The 20115-nt window shown below is 41.1% G+C and overlaps 1 protein-coding gene across 4 annotated transcripts in view; it reads right to left on the bottom strand.

Moving 5' to 3' along the window:
* LOC140734525 (U2 snRNP-associated SURP motif-containing protein-like) overlaps positions 1-20115 on the bottom strand; it is a 90199-nt gene that overhangs the window by 12945 nt on the left and 57139 nt on the right. For all 4 annotated transcript variants that reach the window (XM_073058603.1, XM_073058606.1, XM_073058605.1 and 1 more), the window contains exons 22-23: positions 19737-19808; positions 8177-8330 (exon numbers count right to left, since the gene is read on the bottom strand). In XM_073058603.1, the coding sequence (XP_072914704.1) occupies positions 8177-8330; positions 19737-19808 (226 nt within the window). The remainder of the gene's footprint in view (positions 1-8176; positions 8331-19736; positions 19809-20115) is intronic.

Here is a 20115-nt window from a genome sequence, read left to right as displayed (position 1 = left end):
AACTTCAAAATGGGGCCAATTTGGGTCCTGGTTACTTCACCTGTGGGCCCCAAGAACATGGGCATAGCATAAGCAAGCCCTAGGGATTTCTGGGGGAGTGATCCAATTGCAGCCTCCACATCATTCCATGAGAATGACACACAATTCTGCAGGATAACATGCAGAAATTGAGTTTCCTCGTGATTCCAGTGACCACTGACCAGCTAACTAGTGTGACAAGTAGCCAAATGTAACAGAAACAGGTTACAAGGGGTGTGACAAGTTTTGCAAGCTTTGGTTTTGAACACAGAACAGTACAGCACAGTAGAGGCCCTTTGGCACATGTTGTGTCAACCTATATACACCTACCTCATGATCAACCTGAATACTCCCTCCTATACAAGCCAAAACCCTCTATTTCTCTTTCATCTATGCACCTAAGAGTCTCTAAAATGTACCTAATGTACCAGCTTCAATCACCACACCCACCAGTGTGTCCAGGCAATTACCACTCTTTAAAAAAAACCTACCTCTGACATCTCCTCTATCTAAACTTCCCTCCGCGCATCTTAATAGGATGTACTCTGGTGTTAGCCATTCCTGCCTTGGGATTTTGGTGCTGGCTGTCCAGTCTATCTATGCCCCTTTTCATTTTATAACAAGTCACATCTCATCCTCCTTTGCTTCAAAGAGAAAAGCCTTAGCTCACTCATCCTTTCCATACAAGATGTTTTTTTATTCAGGCTGCATCCTGGTAAATCTCCTCAGCACCTTCTCTAAAGCTTCCACATCCTTCCAATAATGAGGCAACCAGCACTAAACACAATAAATACAGTGGCATGCAAAAGTTTGGGCACCCTTGGTCAAAATTTCTGTTACTGTGAATAGTTAAGTGAGTAGAAGATGAACTGATCTCCAAAAGTCATAAAGTTAAACATGAAACATTCTTTTCAATCGTTTAAGCAAGATTAGTGTATTATTTTTGTTTTGTACAATTTTAGAGTGAAAAAAAGGAAAGGAGCACCATGCAAAAGTTCGGACACCCCAAGAGATTTGAGCTCTCAGATAACTTTCACCAAGGTTGTTACCTTCAGGACTGTTACTGTCACAGATAGAGCAATTTCACAGTTCTCTTTTAACACATTATTACTGATATAATCTGTAAAATTCTTCATTAGAGTCAGATTTACAAGGGGGAATCAGTGTCCAGCTTCCTGCCTGTCAGCATGAGTAGCTGCTATCATTTTTAAAAAAGTTTAAATGTAATTTTCTGAAAAGTAAGCCTTTTATGCTCTTTCCCTGGAAAAATAAGTGCACAGTAACATTATTCCAAAACTCCCCTGCCCAGGGTGAACTGCCACTCCCCCGCCTGAAAATTTGCATCAGTTCTCATTGCATTTAATTAGCTTGTTAGGGCTATGGCTTGTTTACAGTCATCATTAGGAAAGGCCAGGTGATGCAAATTTCAATGCTTTATAAATACCCTGACTCCTCAAAGTCTCATTCCTGATTGGTCCTATTCTCACACAGCTCATTCTCTTGTGCAACAGATACTTGAAGAATGCCTTGGGGTTTTCCTTAATTCTGCTCGCCAAGGCCTTTTCATGGCCCCTTCTAGTTCTCCTAACTTCATTCTTGAGCTCCTTCCTGGCACCTTGTAATTTTCTAGAACTCTTAACAGTGCCTAGTTTCCTGAATTTTTCATAAGCTTTTCTTTTCTTCTTATCTAGATTTTCTACTACCATCCTTTCCCTGCCTCAATGGAATATAACTATGCGGAATGCTATGCAAATACTCTCTGAACATTTGCCACATTTCTGCCGTGCGTTTCCCTGAGAACATCAGCTTCCAATTTATGTTTCTTAGCTCCTGCCTAATACCATCACATTACCCACTACCCTGATTAAATGTTTTCCCAAGTTGTCTGCTCCTATACCCCTGTAGCATTATGGTAAAGGAGATAGAGTTGTGCTCACTACCTCCAAAATGCTCTCCCACTGAGAGATCTGACACCTGACCAGGTGTATTTCCCAATACCAGATCAAGCCATCCTCTAGATGGCTTATCTACTTATTGCGTCAGAAAACCATCTGCCTATCCTTACACATAAACTCCCTACAAGCTGTCACTACTTGTGCGCCAACCACCCCATCCCCTGCCTCTTCACTTCGGTTCCCACCCCCCTGCAAGTCTAGTTTAAACCTTCCCCAATAACATTAGCAAATCTCCCTCCAAGGATATTGGTTCCCCTCCAGTTCAGGTGCAACCCCACCCACATGTACAGGTCACTCCTTCCTCAGAAAAGGTTCCAATGATCCAAGAACTTGAATTCCTCACTCCTGGGACCATCTTCTGCACCATCTTCCTGTTCTGACCTTCCCTAGCTCATGGCACCGGGAATAATCCGGAGATTACCACCTTGGAGGCCCTGCGCTTCAGTCTCCTTCCTAACTCCCAAAACTTACTGCGCAGGACCTCTACCCCTCTCCAGCCTATGTCACTGGTACCAGCAGGTACCACGACATCCGGCTGCTCACCCTCCCCTTCAAGAATATTCTGTAACCACTCAGAGACATCCTGGACCCTAGCATCCAGGAGGCCACACACTATCCTGGTATCTCTTTTGCCGTTGCAGAATCTCCTATCTGTCCCCCTATCAAGTACCCCTATTGCTCCGTCTGACCACCCTACCCTTCTAAGGCTCAGAGCCGACCAGAGTGCTATTGGTCTGGCTGCTGCTGCCTTGCCCAGATAGGTCATACCCCTCAGCAGCATCCAAAGGAGTATACCTGTTGCTGAGGGGAATGGCCACAGGGGAACCTGCACTGACTTCCTTCTCCCTTTACCTCTCTCGGTGTTCACCATCTACTCTCCAAATTCTGCACACTGGGTGTAATCGCCTGTTCAAAAGTCATATCTATCAATTGCTCTACTACCCGGATGATCCCAAAATAATTCAACTCCAGCTCCTTAATGTGGTCTTTCATGAACTGGAGTCCGCTGCACTTACCGTAGGTGCAGTCATCAGGGAGACTATCAGGGTCCATGAATTCCCACATCCTACAGGAGGAGCATTCCACTGCTATATCTACCATCCTGCCTACACTGTACAATGGGCAACCAGGAGCAAGTCTTCAAACCTGTGTCTTTGGCCTCAGCCTCTTGAGTCAAAGCCTGATGCTCCTACTCTCACCGCTGACTGACTCACAACAATGACCACCCTGTTTGCCCCTTCTGTACTTTTATTTAATTTGCAGTGCCCTGCTCCCACACTGATTGGACCCCTGGAATGTGTGAACACCCGTGAAGCTCTCCTTTTATACTAGCTTCGCCAAACTGCAAGTAACCTCTTCAAAGTGCTCTGCTTCCAACACTGATGGGACCTCTGGAATTCTGCCTTCTTAAACACCCAATCAACTTGGTTAGTAATTTTAAAGGATCTATGGACTTGGACCCCAAGATCCCTCTAGTTTCTCACACTGCTAAGTATCCTACCATTAACTTTGTACTCTGCCTTCAAGTTCAACCATTTAAAGTGTGTCAGTTCACATTTTTCCAGATTGAACTCTACCCGCTACTTCTCAGCCCATCTCTGCATTCTGCCTACCTACAACCATCTTCTACACTATCTACAACACAACCAATCTTCATGTCATCTGCAAACTTACTAACACACCCTTCCACTTCTTCAGCCAAGTCATGAAAAATCATGAAGAGCACGGGTCAAAGAACAATTCCTGTGGAACACCACTAGTTACCATTCTCCAACAGAATACGTTCCATTTACTACCATGTACTCTCAATTCTGATCCACACTGACAAGTTTCCATGGATCCCATACCTCATGACTTTCTAGATGAGCCTTCCACAGGGAATCTTGTTGAACACTTAAGAACATCCATAAACACCACATGCACTGCTCTGCCTTCAACAATTTGTTTTGTCTCTTCCGCGAAAAAGTCAATAAGGCTCAAGAGGCAGAACTGGCCTATCACAAAGCCAGGCTGACCGTTCCCAATAAGATTATGCATCTCCAAATGTTCGTAAGTCCTGTCATTAAGAATCCTTTGCCTACCATTGATGTAAGATTCACTGGTCTTCAAGTCCAAGCATTATCGCTATTAACTTTCTTGAACAAAGTACATTTGTCTCCCTCCAATCATCTGGTACTACTCCTATGGCCAGTGAGGATGCAAAGATCATTGTCAATGTCCCAACAATCTCTTCCTTCTCTTTCTGTAATAACCTGGGGTATATCCCACCAAGCCCTGAGATTCATCTATCCTGATGTATTTCTACAGCTCCAACACAGCTTTTCTCTTAACCTCAACATGCTTCAGCACATTAGCCTGTTCTACACTGTAGTAAAGTATTCATTGAGGACCTCCCTACCTCCTATGAGTCCAAACATGTTTCCCCCTTTATTCCTGAGTGGTCCTACACTCACTCTAGTCGTTGTCCTGCTCTTCATGCATATGCAGAATACTTGGAATTTTCCTTAATCCTACTCACAAAGACCTCCTTATGTACCCTTCTAACTCTCTCAAGTCCCTTTTAAGTTTCTTCCTAGCTATCTTATAACTCTCCCTGCCTTTTTGCTTCCTGTACCTTAAGTATGCTTTCTTCTTCCTCTTGACTAAACGTTCCATATCTCAACCACCATGGTTCCTTCACCCCACCATCCTTTCCCAGTCTCAATGGGACAAACCTATCCAGAGTCCCATGTAAGTGTTCCCAGAGATTTCCCTGATAACATCTGCTCCTAATACCATCGCAATTAGTCCTTTCCAAATAAATATTCTCCCATACTTTCTGCTCCTATTCTTGTCTATGGCTATGCTGAAAGTCAGGTAGTCATGGTCACAATGTCCAAAATGCTCACCCACTGAGAGATGTCACCTGATTTATTATTACCTAGTTCTAAATCCAATATAGCCTCTCCTCTAATCCACCTGCCCACACACTGTGTCAGAAATCCACCCTGGACACACCTGACAAATTCTGCTCCATCTTAACTTTTTGCACGGAACAGCTGCCAATCAATATTAGGGAAGTTAAAGTCTCTCATAATAACAAACACTATTTTTGCATTTTTCCAAGATCTGCCTTCTCATCTGCTCTTAAGCCTAGAGGACTAGGCTTATAAGACTAGTTCCAGTAGAATGATTCTGACTTCCACCCTTCTGACTCAGTGGATGATCCATCCAGGACATCCTCCCTTTCTGCAGCCTTGAAACTATTTTGATTAGCAATGCCACTTCCCCCACCTCCCTCCTTTTTGAAACACCTAAACCCCGGAACATCAAACAGCCAATTTTGCCCTTGAGACAGCCAAATCTCAGTAACAGCCACAACACTGTAATTCCATGCATTGATCTATGTTCTAGCCAGGCAGTGGTGTAGTGGCATCAGCATGACACTTCAAGGCAAATGATCCCGATTTCAAATCTGGCTGACCCCTTGCACACTTTCCATCCTTGCTAGGTTGAGCATTGAGCTAGCAACTTGATCTCATAAAAAAAGTCAAAAATGCTATAGAAACGACAAAAATGCTGCCTACTGCACAAGGCGCAAATAGGAGCAACAACATCCATACTCTAGGTTCATCCCCTTGTTCCTAATAGTAAAGACATTTCAATCCCTCCAAGGGACTGCATTTATGCCCTATCCACTGTCTATCCTTCCTTACAGTCTCTCTGCATATTACATCTACCTTTTCACCAAATGCGCCATCATCTGACTATGGTTCCTATTCCTCTGCCAACCTAGTTTAAACCCTCTCCAACATCTCTAGCACACCTGTCTGTAAAGACATCGGTGCCTCTTTTGTTCAGGTGTAACCTGTCTTTTTTGTGCACGTTATACTTGTTCCAGAAGAGATCTCAATGATTCATAAATCTGAAAACCCTCCCCTGCTCCACTCTTCTGCCACAGAGTCATCTGTAATACCATCCTGTTCTACCCTCATGGCATGTGTACAGACAACAATCCAGAGGTTACTACTTTTGAGGTGCTGCTCTTTAGCTTTCTTCCTAACTCCCTATACAGTCGGCCCTCCTTATAAGCGGGGGATTGGTTCCGGGACTCCCTGCGGATACCAAAAAACGTGGATGCTCAGGTCCCTATTTAACCTGCGGTGGACTTTAGGACCTGCTGCCCGCGGCTGCTGCTGAATCCACAGTGTTTCTGTTCCATTGACGGAAAATGATCACGACTGAAAATAAAGTGGAAATAATAAAGCGATCGGAAAGAGGTGAAACGCCATCGGTCATTGGAAAAGCGTTTGGCTGCAGTCGGTCAACAATCGGAACAATTTTAAAGGATAAAGTGAATAATGGAGCATGTGAAAGGCCCTGCCCCGATGAAAGCTACAATTATTACTAAGCAACACAGTGGTTTAATTATTGAAATACATGTTTCTTAAGTGCTTTATATGCATAGAAAGGTAAAATATATACTATATACTAAGACAAAGGTTTGACTGACGCAAAACAATACCTGATGTACCTGTACCGACTTACGTACACATCCGACTTAAAAACTGCTTGTACTTTAAATCATCTCTAATTACTTGTAGTACCTAATACAATGTAAATGCTATGTAAATAGTTGTTATACTGTATTGTTTAGGGAATAATGACAAGAAAAAAAAGTCTGTACATGCTCAAACAACGAGTGCTGGAGAGAGAACTTACGGGCTTTCCCGATCTGCGGTTGGTTGAATCCGTGCTTGCGGAACCCACGGATAAGGAGGGTTGACTGTATTCATTCTTCAAGACCCCTAGCTATTTTGTTGGTACCAAAATGTACCACGACTTCTGGCTACTCACATTCCCCCTTAAGAATGCAATGGACTCAATCAGAGACACATTGATCCTGGCACTTGGTTAAGAGATGTCTCAGAACACAAAAACATACAGGGCCACAATCCCTTATCCAAAATTCTGAAATCCAAAAATCTCCAAAAACCGAAGTTTTTCTCGCCATCAGTTGACATCAATTAAGTGTGACATGGCAGCACTAGCAGAGGCTGCCAGACATCAGTTGTGGCTCAGCGCTCATACTGGTTACATGTGCATTTGCTGTTCACTGATATTTTGTGTTCACTGTTGACTTTGTGTTTAAATTTACCGTGAAAATGTCAAAAAGAGCTGCAGATACCCCTATGTGTAACAATGAGAAAAAGAGAAGGAAGCATCTATCATTATCAATACGCAGAAAGTGGAATTATTGCAGAAGCTTGATCGTGATGTGTCTGTGTGGCATCTTACTGAAGAATATGGTGTTTGAACTACTACTGTATATGATTTAAAGAAACAGAAAGACAAGTTACTGAAGTTTTATAGTGACAGTGACGTTCTACATTTATTCCAGTAAGTTTGATTCGGTTCGTTTGAAGCTGTATATTTTTATGTTTTACTGAATGATTTTGTTGGAAGTAATTTTTTTTCTTGTCATTATTCCCTAAACAATACAGTATAACAATTATTTACATAGCATTTACATTGTATTAGGTATTATAAGTAATCTAGAGATGATTTAAAGTATACGGGAGGATGTGCGTAGGTCCAGAGTTCCACAGGGTCCTAAAGTCCACCCACACTGAGACAGGTTAAATAAGGGTTTTGAGCATACATGTCCTTTGGTATACACGGAGGGTCCCGGAACCAATAAGGAGAGATTCTGAAATCCGAAAAATTCTGAATTCTGAACTGCAACTGGCCCAAGGATTTTGGATAAGGGACTGTGGACCTGTATCTGAATTTAACAATTGAAAAACTGAAAATATACCCGAAGTCAGAAACCTCATTTTGTATCCAGAGAAACTTGTTTCAGACATTCTTCTTAAGTCCTATGTTAGGAGACAATCCCGTTCCTCTTCCTTCCTCTCTTCCAACACTATATCTGTTGCCAAGCCACTTTCATTTAGAATGTCTTACTTTACATGTTACAAATCCAAACTACTGGAGCATTCAGACAAATGCTGCTCTCCTGTACTTGCTCAAATTCTGGGATCTGTGTCAATTCCTACAGCCTTGTAGCTAGTCTACTTTTAAATCAGTTGTCATACAGATACATGTCATTCTTAAAATTATTCTCCAAACCAGCAATGATCATAATTTGACAATTCATTGACACTGCAAAAAAAATTTATACCACAGACAAGATTTATACAAAAGCTCAGTTCAACACTTACTTCAATTTCTCGCAGTTTGGCACGCTTCTCTTCATACACTTCTAACATTTTTTGAGATCTGGATTCACTGGGCTCTTCCTTTGGTAATAATTTGTCCAACTCAAAACCATCCTCATCTTCTTCCTCCTCCTCCAATTCCTCTTTCATTTCCTTCCTGTGAATCAGAAACAGACTTCAATGAATTCTGAAAATTAATGTTTAATAAAAGCCAGATTATTCTGTATTTCACTAATTGTCACGTTCTGGTTAAACACGTGATACATCCTCAAAGCTGAGAGTGCTCCTGTGCTGAGGACAGGGCAGTACTAAGAAGAGCCCCAGGCTGACTTTGCCCTAACTAGCATAATTTATAAAACAATACCAACTAGAGAAGGGAAAGTGTTGGATCTTCTGTTAGGGAATGGAATAGGTCAAGTGACGGAGGTATGTGTTGGGGAGCACTTCGGGTCCAGTGATCATAATGCCATTAGTTTCATTATAATTATGGAAAAGGATAGGACTGGACCCAGGGTTGAGATTTTTGATAGGAGAAATGCTAACTTTGAGGAGATGCAAAAGGATTTAGGAGGAGTGGATTGGGACAATTTGTTTTATGGGAAGGATGTAAAAGAGAAATGGGGGTCATTTAAAGGTGAAATTTTGAGGATACAGAATCTTTATGTTCCTGTTAGGTTGAAAGGAAAGGTTAAAAGTTTGAGAGAGCCATGGTTTTCAAGGGGTATTGGAAACTTGGTTAGGAAAAAGAGAGATATCTATAATAAATATAGGCAGCATGGAGTAAATGAGGTGCTCGAGGAATATAAAGAATGTAAGAAGAATCTTAAGAAAGAATTAGAAAAGCTAAAAGAAGATACAAGATTGCTTTGGCAAGTAAGGTGAATATAAATCTGAAGGGTTTCTACAGTTATAGTAATAGCAAAAGGATAGTGAGGGATAAAATTGGTCTCTTAGAGAATCAGAATGGACAGCTATGTGTGGAGCCGAGAGATGGGGGAGATTTTGAACAATTTCTTTTCTTTGGTATTTACTAAGAAGGATATTGAATTGTGTAAGGTAAGGGAAACAAGTAGGGAAGTTATGGAAACTATGACGATTAAAGAAGAGGAAGTACTGGCGCTTTTAAGGAATATAAAAGTGGATAAATCTCCAGGTCCTGACAGGATATTCCCTAGGACCTTGAGGGAGGTTAGTGTAGAAATAGCAGGGGCTCTGACAGAAATATTTCAAATGTCATTAGAAATGGGGATGGTGCCAGAGGATTGGCATATTGCTCATGTGGCTCCATTGTTTAAAAAGGGTTCTAAGAGTAAACCTAGCAATTATAGGCCTGTCAGTTTGACGTCAGTGCTGGGTAAATTAATATTCTTAGAGATGGTATATATAATTACCTGGATAGACAGGGTCTGATTAGGAACAGTCAACATGGATTTGTGCGTGGAAGATCATGTTTGACAAATCTTATTGAATTTTTTGAAGAGGTTACAAGGAAAGTTGACGAGGGTAAAGCAGTGGATGTTGTCTATATGGACTTCAGTAAGGCCTTTGACAAGGTTCTGCACGGAAGCTTAGTTAGGAAGGTTCAATCGTTAGGTATTAATATTGAAGTAGTAAAATGGATTCAACAGTGGCTAGATGGGAGATGCCAGTGAGTAGTGGTGGATAACTGTTTGTCAGGTTGGAGGCCAGTGACTAGTGGTGTGCCTCAGGGATCTGTATTGGGTCCAATGTTGTTTGTCATATACATTAATGATCTGGATGATGGGGTGGTAAACTGGATTAGTAAGTATGCAGATGATACTAAGGTAGGTGGTGTTGTGGATAATGAAGTAGGTTTTCAAAGCTTGCAGAGAGATTTAGGCCAGTTAGAAGAGTGGGCTGAAAGATGGCAGATGGAGTTTAATGCTGATAGGTGTGAGGTGCTACATTTTGGTAGAAATAATTCAAATAGGACATACATGGTAAATGGTAGGGCATTGAAGAATGCAGTAGAACAGAGCGATCTAGGAATAATGGTGCATAGTTCCCTGAAGGTAGAATCTCATGTGGATAGGGTGGTGAAGAAAGCTTTTGGTATGCTGGCCTTTATAAATCAGAGCATTGAGTATAGGAGTTGGGATATAATGTTAAAATTGTACAAGGCATTGGTAAGGCCAAATTTGGAGTATTGTGTACAGTTCTGGTCACCGAATTATAGATAGATAGATAGATACTTTATTCATCCCCATGGGGAAATTCAACTTTTTTCCAATGTCCCATACACTTGTTGTAGCAAAACTAATTACATACAATACTTAACTCAGTAAAAAAATATGATATGCATCTAAATCACTATCTCAAAAAGCATTAATAATAGCTTTTAAAAAGTTCTTAAGTCCTGGCGGTTGAATTGTAAAGCCTAATGGCATTGGGGAGGATTGACCTCTTCATCCTGTCTGAGGAGCATTGCATCGATAGTAACCTGTCGCTGAAACTGCTTCTCTGTCTCTGGATAGTGCTATGTAGAGGATGTTCAGAGTTTTCCATAATTGACCGTAGCCTACTCAGCGCCCTTTGCTCAGCTACCGATGTTAAACTCTCCAGTACTTTGCCCACGACAGAGCCCGCCTTCCTTACCAGCTTATTAAGACGTGAGGCGTCCCTCTTCTTAATGCTTCCTCCCCAACACGCCACCACAAAGAAGAGGGCGCTCTCCACAACTGACCTATAGAACATCTTCAGCATCTCACTACAGACATTGAATGACGCCAACCTTCTAAGAAAGTACAGTCGACTCTGTGCCTTCCTGCACAAGGCATCTGTGTTGGCAGTCCAGTCTAGCTTCTCGTCTAACTGTACTCCCAGATACTTGTAGGTCTTAACCTGCTCCACACATTCTCCATTAATGATCACTGGCTCCATATGAGGCCTAGATCTCCTAAAGTCCACCACCATCTCCTTGGTCTTGGTGATATTGAGACGCAGGTAGTTTGAGTTGCACCATATCACAAAGTCCTGTATCAGTTTCCTATACTCCTCCTCCTGTCCATTCCTGACACACCCCACTATGGCCGTGTCATCAGCGAACTTCTGCACATGGCAGGACTCCGAGTTATATTGGAAGTCTGATGTGTACAGGGTAAACAGGACCGGAGAGAGTGGATGTCAACAAAATAGAGAGAGTACAGAGAAGATTTACTAGAATGTTACCTGGGTTTCAGCACCTAAGTTACAGGGAAAGGTTGAACAAGTTAGGTCTTTATTCTTTGGAGCGTAGAAGATTGAGGGGGGACTTGATAGAGCTATTTTATATTATGAGGGGGATAGATAGAGTTGACGTGGATAGGCTTTTTCCATTGAGAGCAGGGGAGATTCAAACAAGAGGACATGAATTGAGAGTTAGGGGGCAAAAGTTTAAGGGTAACACAAGGGAGAATTTCTTTATTCAGAGAGTGGTAGCTGTGTAGAACGAGCTTCCAGTAGAAGTGGTAGAGGCAGGTTCAGTATTGTCATTTAAAATAAAATTGGATAGGTATATGTACAGGAAAGGAATGGAGGGTTATGGGCTGAGTGCGGGTCAGTGGGACTAGGTGAGAGTAAGCATTCGGCACAGACTAGAAGGGCCAAGATGGCCTGTTTCCGTGCTGTAATTGTTATATTGTTATAGTACCTCAAATCAGTTTATAGATGGGGAGCACACACAAATTGCTGGAGGAACTCAGCAGGCCAGGCAGCATCTATGGAAAAGAGTAGTCGACATTTTGGGCTGAAACCCTTTGGCAGGACTGTTGAAAAAACAGCTGAAGAATAGATTGCCTTTTTTCAGTCTGAAACTGTACTCTTTTTGAGTATCCTTTTAAATGTACTCTGCTTTTTCTCTCCAGTCATACTTACTACCCTCAGTCTCTGAGCTCTTGAACCAGTGGGGTAACTTTGCTCGCCCATCACTGAACTGTTCCCATAACCTACTCACTTTCAAGGACTATTTATTTCAAGTTCTCAATATTTATTGCTTATATATTTATTATTGTTTTATTTTGTATTTGCAGTGTTTGGTATCTTGCACATTGGTTATTTGTCCATCCTGATGGGTGTGGTCTATTATGTTTCTTGAATTTACTGAGTATGCCCACAAGAAAACAAATTTCAGGGTTGTACTATATATTGCGATATATATGTACTTTGATAACAAATTTACTTTGAACAATCAACCGGTGACAGCACTTTTGATGAATTATAAATCAGTATTCCCAGATTCCTCTGTTCTACTACAGTCCTCAGTGTCCTACCACTCACTATGTAAGTCCTACCCTGGTTTGTCCTCTTAAAGTGCAAAACCTCACACTTGTCTGCATTACATTTATTTTTCCAGCTGATCCAGATTCCACTGTAAGGTTTGATAGTCTTTCTTGTTGTCCACGACACTCCCAGTCTTGCTATCAACCACAAATTGTTGATCAAGTTTGCTGATATAGATGACAAACACTGGAACCAGCACTGATCATTGCAGCACACCATTAGTCATAGGCCTCCCGTCAGATATCAATAAAATGGCATCTGGTACCACTCTCTCTCCTCACCCTCTGCCAGAGACTGAACCTTCTTGACCAACCTCTCATGCAAGACTTCTCAAAGGCCTTGCTAAAGTCCATGTAGAAAACATCTACTGCCTCACCTTCATCAACGTTTCTGGTAACTTCCTCAAAAAACTCTATAATTGGTTAGACATGACCTACCACACACAAAACCATGTTGACTATCCTTAAATCAGTCCCTGTCTATCCAAATACTTCTATATCCAGTCCCTTCCAATAACTTATCCACTACTTATGTCAGGCTCATTGACCTATGATTTCCTGGCTTATTCTTAGACTCTTTCTGCAGCAACGGAAGAGCATTAGCTATCCCCCAATCCTCCAGCACCTCATCTATAGCTAAGGATGTTTTAAATATCTCTGCTAAGGCACCAGTAATTTCTGCACTTGCCTCCCACAAGATCAGAGAAAACCCTTGTCAAGTCTGGGGACTTATCCACCCTAATTTACCTCAAGAAGCAAACACCTCCTCCTCTGTAATCTGTATACAGCCCATGATCGCACTGCTGTTCTGACCATCTACAAAGACTACATGGCTGTCTCCAAGAGAATAAAGATGCAAAAAGGTCATCTAAGATCTCTCCCATCCCTTTTGGCTCCATGCAGAGCTGACATCTCTGATTTCCTAGGGGACCAATTTTGCCCTTCGCTATGCTTTTGCTCTTAATGTATCAGTAGAAGCCCTTGGGATTCTCCTTTAACTTATTTGCTACAGCAAACTCATGCCTTCTTTTAGCCCTCCTGATTTTCCTCATCAGCATTCTCTTGCATTATACTCAAGTACCCATTTGCTCCTTCCTGCCTGTAACTGCTATGCACCCGCTTCTTTTTCTTAACTATGGCGTCAATATCTCTCGAAAACCAAGATTCCCTAAACCTGGTACCCTTGCTTTTTATTCTGACAAGAACATACAAACTCTGTACGCCCAAAATTTCCACTTTTGAAGGCCCCCCACTTACCACATACACCTTTGCTGGAAAATAACCTGTCCCAATCCACACTCGCCAGATACTTTCTGATACCATCAAAATTGGCCTTCCTCCAATTTAGAATCTCAACCCAAGGATCATTTGGCGAAGTACAGTGCCTATAAAGATATTCACCCCCTTAGAAGTTTTCATGTTTTATTGTTTTAACAACATTGAATCAGTGGTTTATTTGACTTTTGTGATACAGATCAGCAGATAAAACTCCTTTGTGTCAAAGTGATTTATTGTTTAACAACATCGAATCACAGTGGATTTATTTGACTTTTTTGATACTGATCAACAGATAACACTTTTGTGTCAAAGTGTAAACAGATCTCTAATAAGTGACCTATATTACTTACAAATATAAAACACAAAATAATTGATTGAACCCCCTTTAATTCACCCCCTTTAATATTACACACCAAATCATCACTGGTGCAACCAAATCGTTTTAGAAATCATTTGACCAGTTAAACAGAGATCACTAGTGTGCAGTCAAGGTGTTTCAATTGACTGTAGTAAAAATACACCGGTATCTGGAAGGTCCAACTGCTGGTGAATCAGTATCCCGGCAAAAACTACACCATGAAGACAAATGACACTCCAAGCAACTCCGCAAAAAGGTTATTGAAAAGCACAAGTCAGGAGATGGATACAAGAATATTTCCAAGTCACTGAATATCCCTTGGAGTACAGTTAAGTCAATCATCGAGAAATGGAAAGAATATGGCACAGCTGTAAATCTGCCTAGAGCAGGCAGTTCTCAAATACTGAGTGACTGTGCAGGAAGGGGACTAGTGAGAGAGGCCACCAAGTGGCCTATGACAACTCTGGAGGAGTTACAAGCTTCAGTGGCTGAAATAGGAGAGACTGCGTCTTCAACAACTGTTGCCTAGGTGTTTCACCAATCGCAGCTTTATGGGAGAGTGGCAAAGAAAAAGCCACTGTTGAAAAAAATTCGCATGAAATCTCAACTACAGTTTGCCAGAAGGCATGTGGAAGTCTCTGAAGTCATTTGGAAGAAGGTTCTATGGTTTGATGGAACCAAAATTAAGCTTTTTGGCCAACAGACTAAACACTATGTTTGGCATAAGCCAAACACAGCACATAATCAAAAACACATAGATCCCTACCGTGAAGTATGGTGGTGGCTGCATCATGCTGTGGAGATGCTTCACTGCAGCAGGCTCTGGAAGGCTTGTGAAGGTAGAGAGTAAAAATCAATGCATCAAAATACAGGGACATCCTGAAGGAAAACCTGATGCAATCTGCAAGAGAACTGCAACTTGGGAGAAGATCTGTTTTCCAGCAAGACAATGACTCCAAGCATAAAGCCAAAAACCTATCCAAACAGACTCAAGGCTGTAATTGCAGCCAAAGGTGCACCTACCAAATACTCACTTGAAGGGGTGAGTAATAATGCAATCAATGATTTTGTGTTTAATAATTGTAATAAATTTAGACCAATTTGTAGAAAATTGTTTTCACTTTGACACAAAAAACTTTTCTATTGATCAATGTCCAAAAAAAAGCCATATTAAATTCACTGTGATTCAGCGCTATAAAACAATAAAACATGAAAACTTCCCGGGGCGGGGGAATACTTCTTACAGGCACTATATATATATGGATAGGAAATGTTTAGTGGTCAACAGCAGGGAAATTGGACTAGTGAGGTGATCACCTTGATTGGCATGGATGAGTTGGGCTGAAGGGTCTGTTTCTGTACTCTGTTACTCTATGACGGCCAATCAACCATATGGGATGTGGGAGGAAACTAGAGCACTTGGGGAAAATCCATAATGTCCCAAGAAAAACATACAAACTAGACAAAGAAACTTAGGCTGAGGGACAAGATTGCACTCAGGTCTTGGCACTAAAGCTGTACCTCCCTAGCTGTATTACTATGCTGTCCAATGATATTCTGCAATTATTTCCTAAAAAAATAAAGGATTTTATAATGTAACAATGTGACTGCACCAAAGTTATAAAACATCTAATAAGACCATAAGGTATAGGAACCAGGGGTGGTGAATCTGTGAAATTCTTTGCCACAGGCAGCAGTGGAGGCCAAGTCTTTATGTATATTTAAGGCAGAGGTTGATAGATTCTTGAATAGTTAGGGCATGAAGGGATACAGGGAGAAGGCAGGAATTTGGGGCTGAGAAATAAGTTGGTCAGCCATGATGAAATGGCGAAGAGAGTTGATGGACCAAATGCCCTAATTCTGCCCAAGTCTGCTCCACCATTCCACTATGGCTGACTTATTACCCCTCTCAACACCATTCTCCTGCCTCTTCCCCGTCACCTTTGACACCCTGATTAATCAGCAACCTATCACCTCACCTTAAATATCACTTGGCCTGTACAACCATTTGTGGCAATGAATTTCACAGATTCACCACCCTCTGGCTAAAGAAATTTATCCTAATCGCTATTGTAAATGGATGTCCCTCTATTCTGAGTCTATGTCCTCTGGTCCTAGACTCTCCCAATATAGAAAACATCTACTCTATCTAAGCCTTTCAATATTTGAAAAATTTCAGTAAAATCCCTCCTCATTCTTCTAGACTCCAGTGAGTATAGGTCCAGAGCCCCCTTATATTTTAACCCTTTCATTCCTGGGATCATTCTCATCAACCTCCTCTGGACTCTCTTCAATGCCAGCACAGTCTTTCTCAGATAAGGAGCCCAAAATTGCTCATAATATTCCTAGTGCAATCTGACCATTGCCTTATAAGCCTCAGTATCACATAAAAACACAGAACGCTGGCAGAACTCAGCAGGCCTGACAGCATCTATGGGAGGAGGTAGTGACGACGTTTCGGGCCGAAACCCTTCATATGAGGGCTCCTGATGAAGGGTTTTGGCCCAAAACGTCGTCACTACCTCCTCCCATAGATGCTGTCTGGCCTGCTGAGTTCTGCCAGCACTTTATGTTTTTATTTATTTCCAGCATCTGCAGATTCACTCATGTTGCCTCAGTATCACATCCTTGCTTTTGTATTTGAGTCCTCTCAAAATAACCATATAACAATTACAGCACGGAAACAGGCCATTTCGGCCCTTCTAGTCCGTGCCGAATGCTTACTCTCAAAATGAATGCTAACATTGCATTTGCTTTCCTTACCACCGACAACCTGGAAGTTAACCTTTAGGGAATATTGTATGAGGGCTCCCAAGTCCCTTTGCACCTCTGATTTTTTAATTTTCTCCCCATTTAGAAAATAGTCCACACCTTTATTCTTTCTACCAAAGTGCATTTCCCTACACTATATTCCATCTGCCACTTCTTTGCCCATTCTCCCAATCCAAGTCCTTCTGCAGACACTCTACTTCCTCTTCACTACCTGCCCCTCTACCTATCTTCATATCATCCATAACCATGGCCACATAGCTTAAACCAAATCATCGAGTTTTCAGCTTTCTAAGCACCTTCTCCTTAGTAGTAACAACATTCACTTCTGCCCCTGACCCTCTCATAATTTTGGCATAATAAATCACATTTAAATATAGCCTAGTATTAACTGAATGTGTGGTTATCCTAATCAAGGAAAATGAAAATAGATCTGTCCAAAACTGTCTGCGTTTTAACATGCAATTCAAAGACTGCACATGGTGGGAAACAGGGAAATGCATCAGCTTTAAACACATTTCCTGGAGTGTTTGTGCTTAGGCCAGGATGCAAAATGTTTTAAACAGTATCCTGATTGAAATAAAGGCTCTTGCCCAAGAGTAACAAGTAACAATGAATATATATATTTAACAAACCACATATGAAAACAATACCTCCAGTGCCACCAGCCCAGAAAGTTCAAACAACTGATCCAGTCATATAAATAGACCAATTTTTGCTCCAATCAACAATAAATGTAAATGCCATTTTACAATTTTGAAACTGCCCTGAATATTAACTTATTGTGATAGAACTATGAGATGATAATTTTGCATTAGATATAGGAGGTAGCTAAAAAAAAGGAAATTCTCTTTCTTGCTCAAATCTCTTTTGATTACTTTGTCCTTCAGCAACTTTTAAACCTGTATTTATTACTCCTGCAATACATTCTTGTTTTGCTCAAACCTTTTCATTTATAAAGCCCAAAGTGATAATTGAAAGAAAATTAATACACCTAAGCATTAGATGTGCAAGCTTATGTAATAAAAGATGAAAATCATTTTAAATAACACTGGAAATGTGATATAAAAGTGAAATGGAATTGCTCAAGGTCCAAGGGCTTGTTGAGCCAATAGACCTTTACAGGAGCATTTTAATGGTTTGGATATTCGATATTTTAATCCATTCTTTTGTAACAATTAATTATACCAGCAATTAACAAAACTGAAATTAACATTATACTGTTTGAATATGCACATCTGAGAAAAAAGATGTTCGCAGATATGCAAGCCACATTTACAAGTCATTTTACTGCTAAAGAAACATGAAGAATTCTCCAAAATCCGCCTTTTAGAAAATAAATGACCTTCACTTCATCAGAGTCTGAATTCACATTTAACATTTGCTGTGAAGAACTCCATTACATAACAAATAACAAGATAAGCATTTAAGAGATCAACCTCTATTAGTCCTGCAAAACAGTGGTTTATATATAAAGGATCATTTGTTAGAACTGTAGTGCAAACATTCAGCTACAAAACTGACAAAAAAGATGTGTCAATGCTTATGAGTAACAGAGGTCTCATCAAACTTCTGAATTACTTCAAAAGCTTTTGGCACTTTGGCCTTCATAAATCAAAGTACTGAGTACAGGAGTTGGGATATTATGGTGAAGTTGTATAAGACATTGGTAAACTTAAGCTCCCACTACCTATTAAGTATTCCCAATGGCACGCACTTCAAATAGGCTCTGACAATCAAGTCTAGCTCCTGGCCTTCACATGTGGCTCCGCTACTAAGTGCAGAGGAACCATTTCTACTGACAGAAGGGCAAAGAAGGCTTACTGGCACCTTAAAACCATTGCTTCGGGCATACTGGGCTTGTCAGCCATGGTTGGCAGCTCATCTAGGAGAAGAAAAACTCTGATCTCAAATCTCCACTACCTTGTGGCTATATCCACTCATGGGGAAGGCTTCTGGAGTAAACCCTGAGAGAAAAATTTGAAGCTGGAGTCCCGAAGGCAGTCCTACATTGAGTTCAATGTTGTCTGGCAACTACTGCAATGCTGCTGCTACCAAAATGTATCGGTCTCTGCTGTTCCTTTGGATTCATCAGATACGTGGAGGGGGGAAGCTTGCTTGCTACATGGACAACAGCTTGCTCTCCATATGGTACAGCCCAGACAGCTAGGATGCAATATCCATGGTGACAAAGGCTTAACTTGGAGTATTGTGTGCAGCTTTGGTCACCTACTTACAGGAAAGATACCAATACAATTGAAAGAATGCAGAGAAAATTTACAAAGATTTTGCCAAGACTTGAGCACTTGAGTTATAGGGAAAGGTTGAATAAGTGAGAACTTTATTCCTTAGGGCATAGGAGATGAGGGGAGATTTGATAGAGGTATGCAAAATTATGAGGGGTATAGATAGGGTATATGCAAACGTGCTTTTTCCAACAAGTTTGGGTAAGACTAGAACTAGGGGTCATGGGTTAAGAATGTAAAGTGAAATGTTAAAGGGGAATTTCTTCACTCAAGAGGGTGTAGTGTAGAGCAAACTGCCAGCAGAAGTGGTGAATACGGGTTCCATTTCAACATTCAAGAGGAATTTGAATAAGTACATGAATAGGGTATGGAGGGTGCAGGTCGACGGGAATAGGCAAATAGTTTGGCACGGACTAGATGGCTGAAGGGCCTGTTCCTGTGCTCTAGTGTTCTATGACTCTATTTTGCTTTAGCGATTACAAAGCTACGTCATCTAATATTCTGGAAAAACACAAATTGGATTTGTGTAACATCTTAAATTCCCAGGATCTTCACGTAGTGGTCACACATCTGCAAAAGCAAAGAACTGACATGACTGTAATAATGCAAGATAGAGAACAATTTTCACTTCTGACCTGCAGGAACCTCCTTTTTGGCCCGAGTGAAATAAACTGGTCACTTTACCATGTGGACTACTCCTCCAAATTCTATCAATAGAAGTTAAAATGAAAGTCCTTCATTAGCTTTCCAATAAAATTCTTACAATTCTCAGTTTTGAAGCATCATATAAACGCAGCATTTCAATCCACCAAATATATCCCTCGAACCACACCATGAATATAACCATAAAAGTAGACTTTCATACTTTAAATATTCAAATGTACAGCTCATAATATATCGTGCAGCTTAAACTGAAGTTTCTGTTTTGGCTCCAGGTAAACAGTGCAACAGGCTGATAGCAACATTCAAGATGGCTTATAAATATCAGGCCACCTGAACACTTGATCTACATCA

Source organism: Hemitrygon akajei, chromosome 10 (genome assembly GCF_048418815.1).
Source record: "Hemitrygon akajei chromosome 10, sHemAka1.3, whole genome shotgun sequence".
NCBI classification, from domain to species: domain Eukaryota; kingdom Metazoa; phylum Chordata; class Chondrichthyes; order Myliobatiformes; family Dasyatidae; genus Hemitrygon; species Hemitrygon akajei.
The sequence above is the reverse complement of the archived record's forward strand: the minus strand, read 5'-3'. Positions and strand labels throughout refer to the sequence as shown.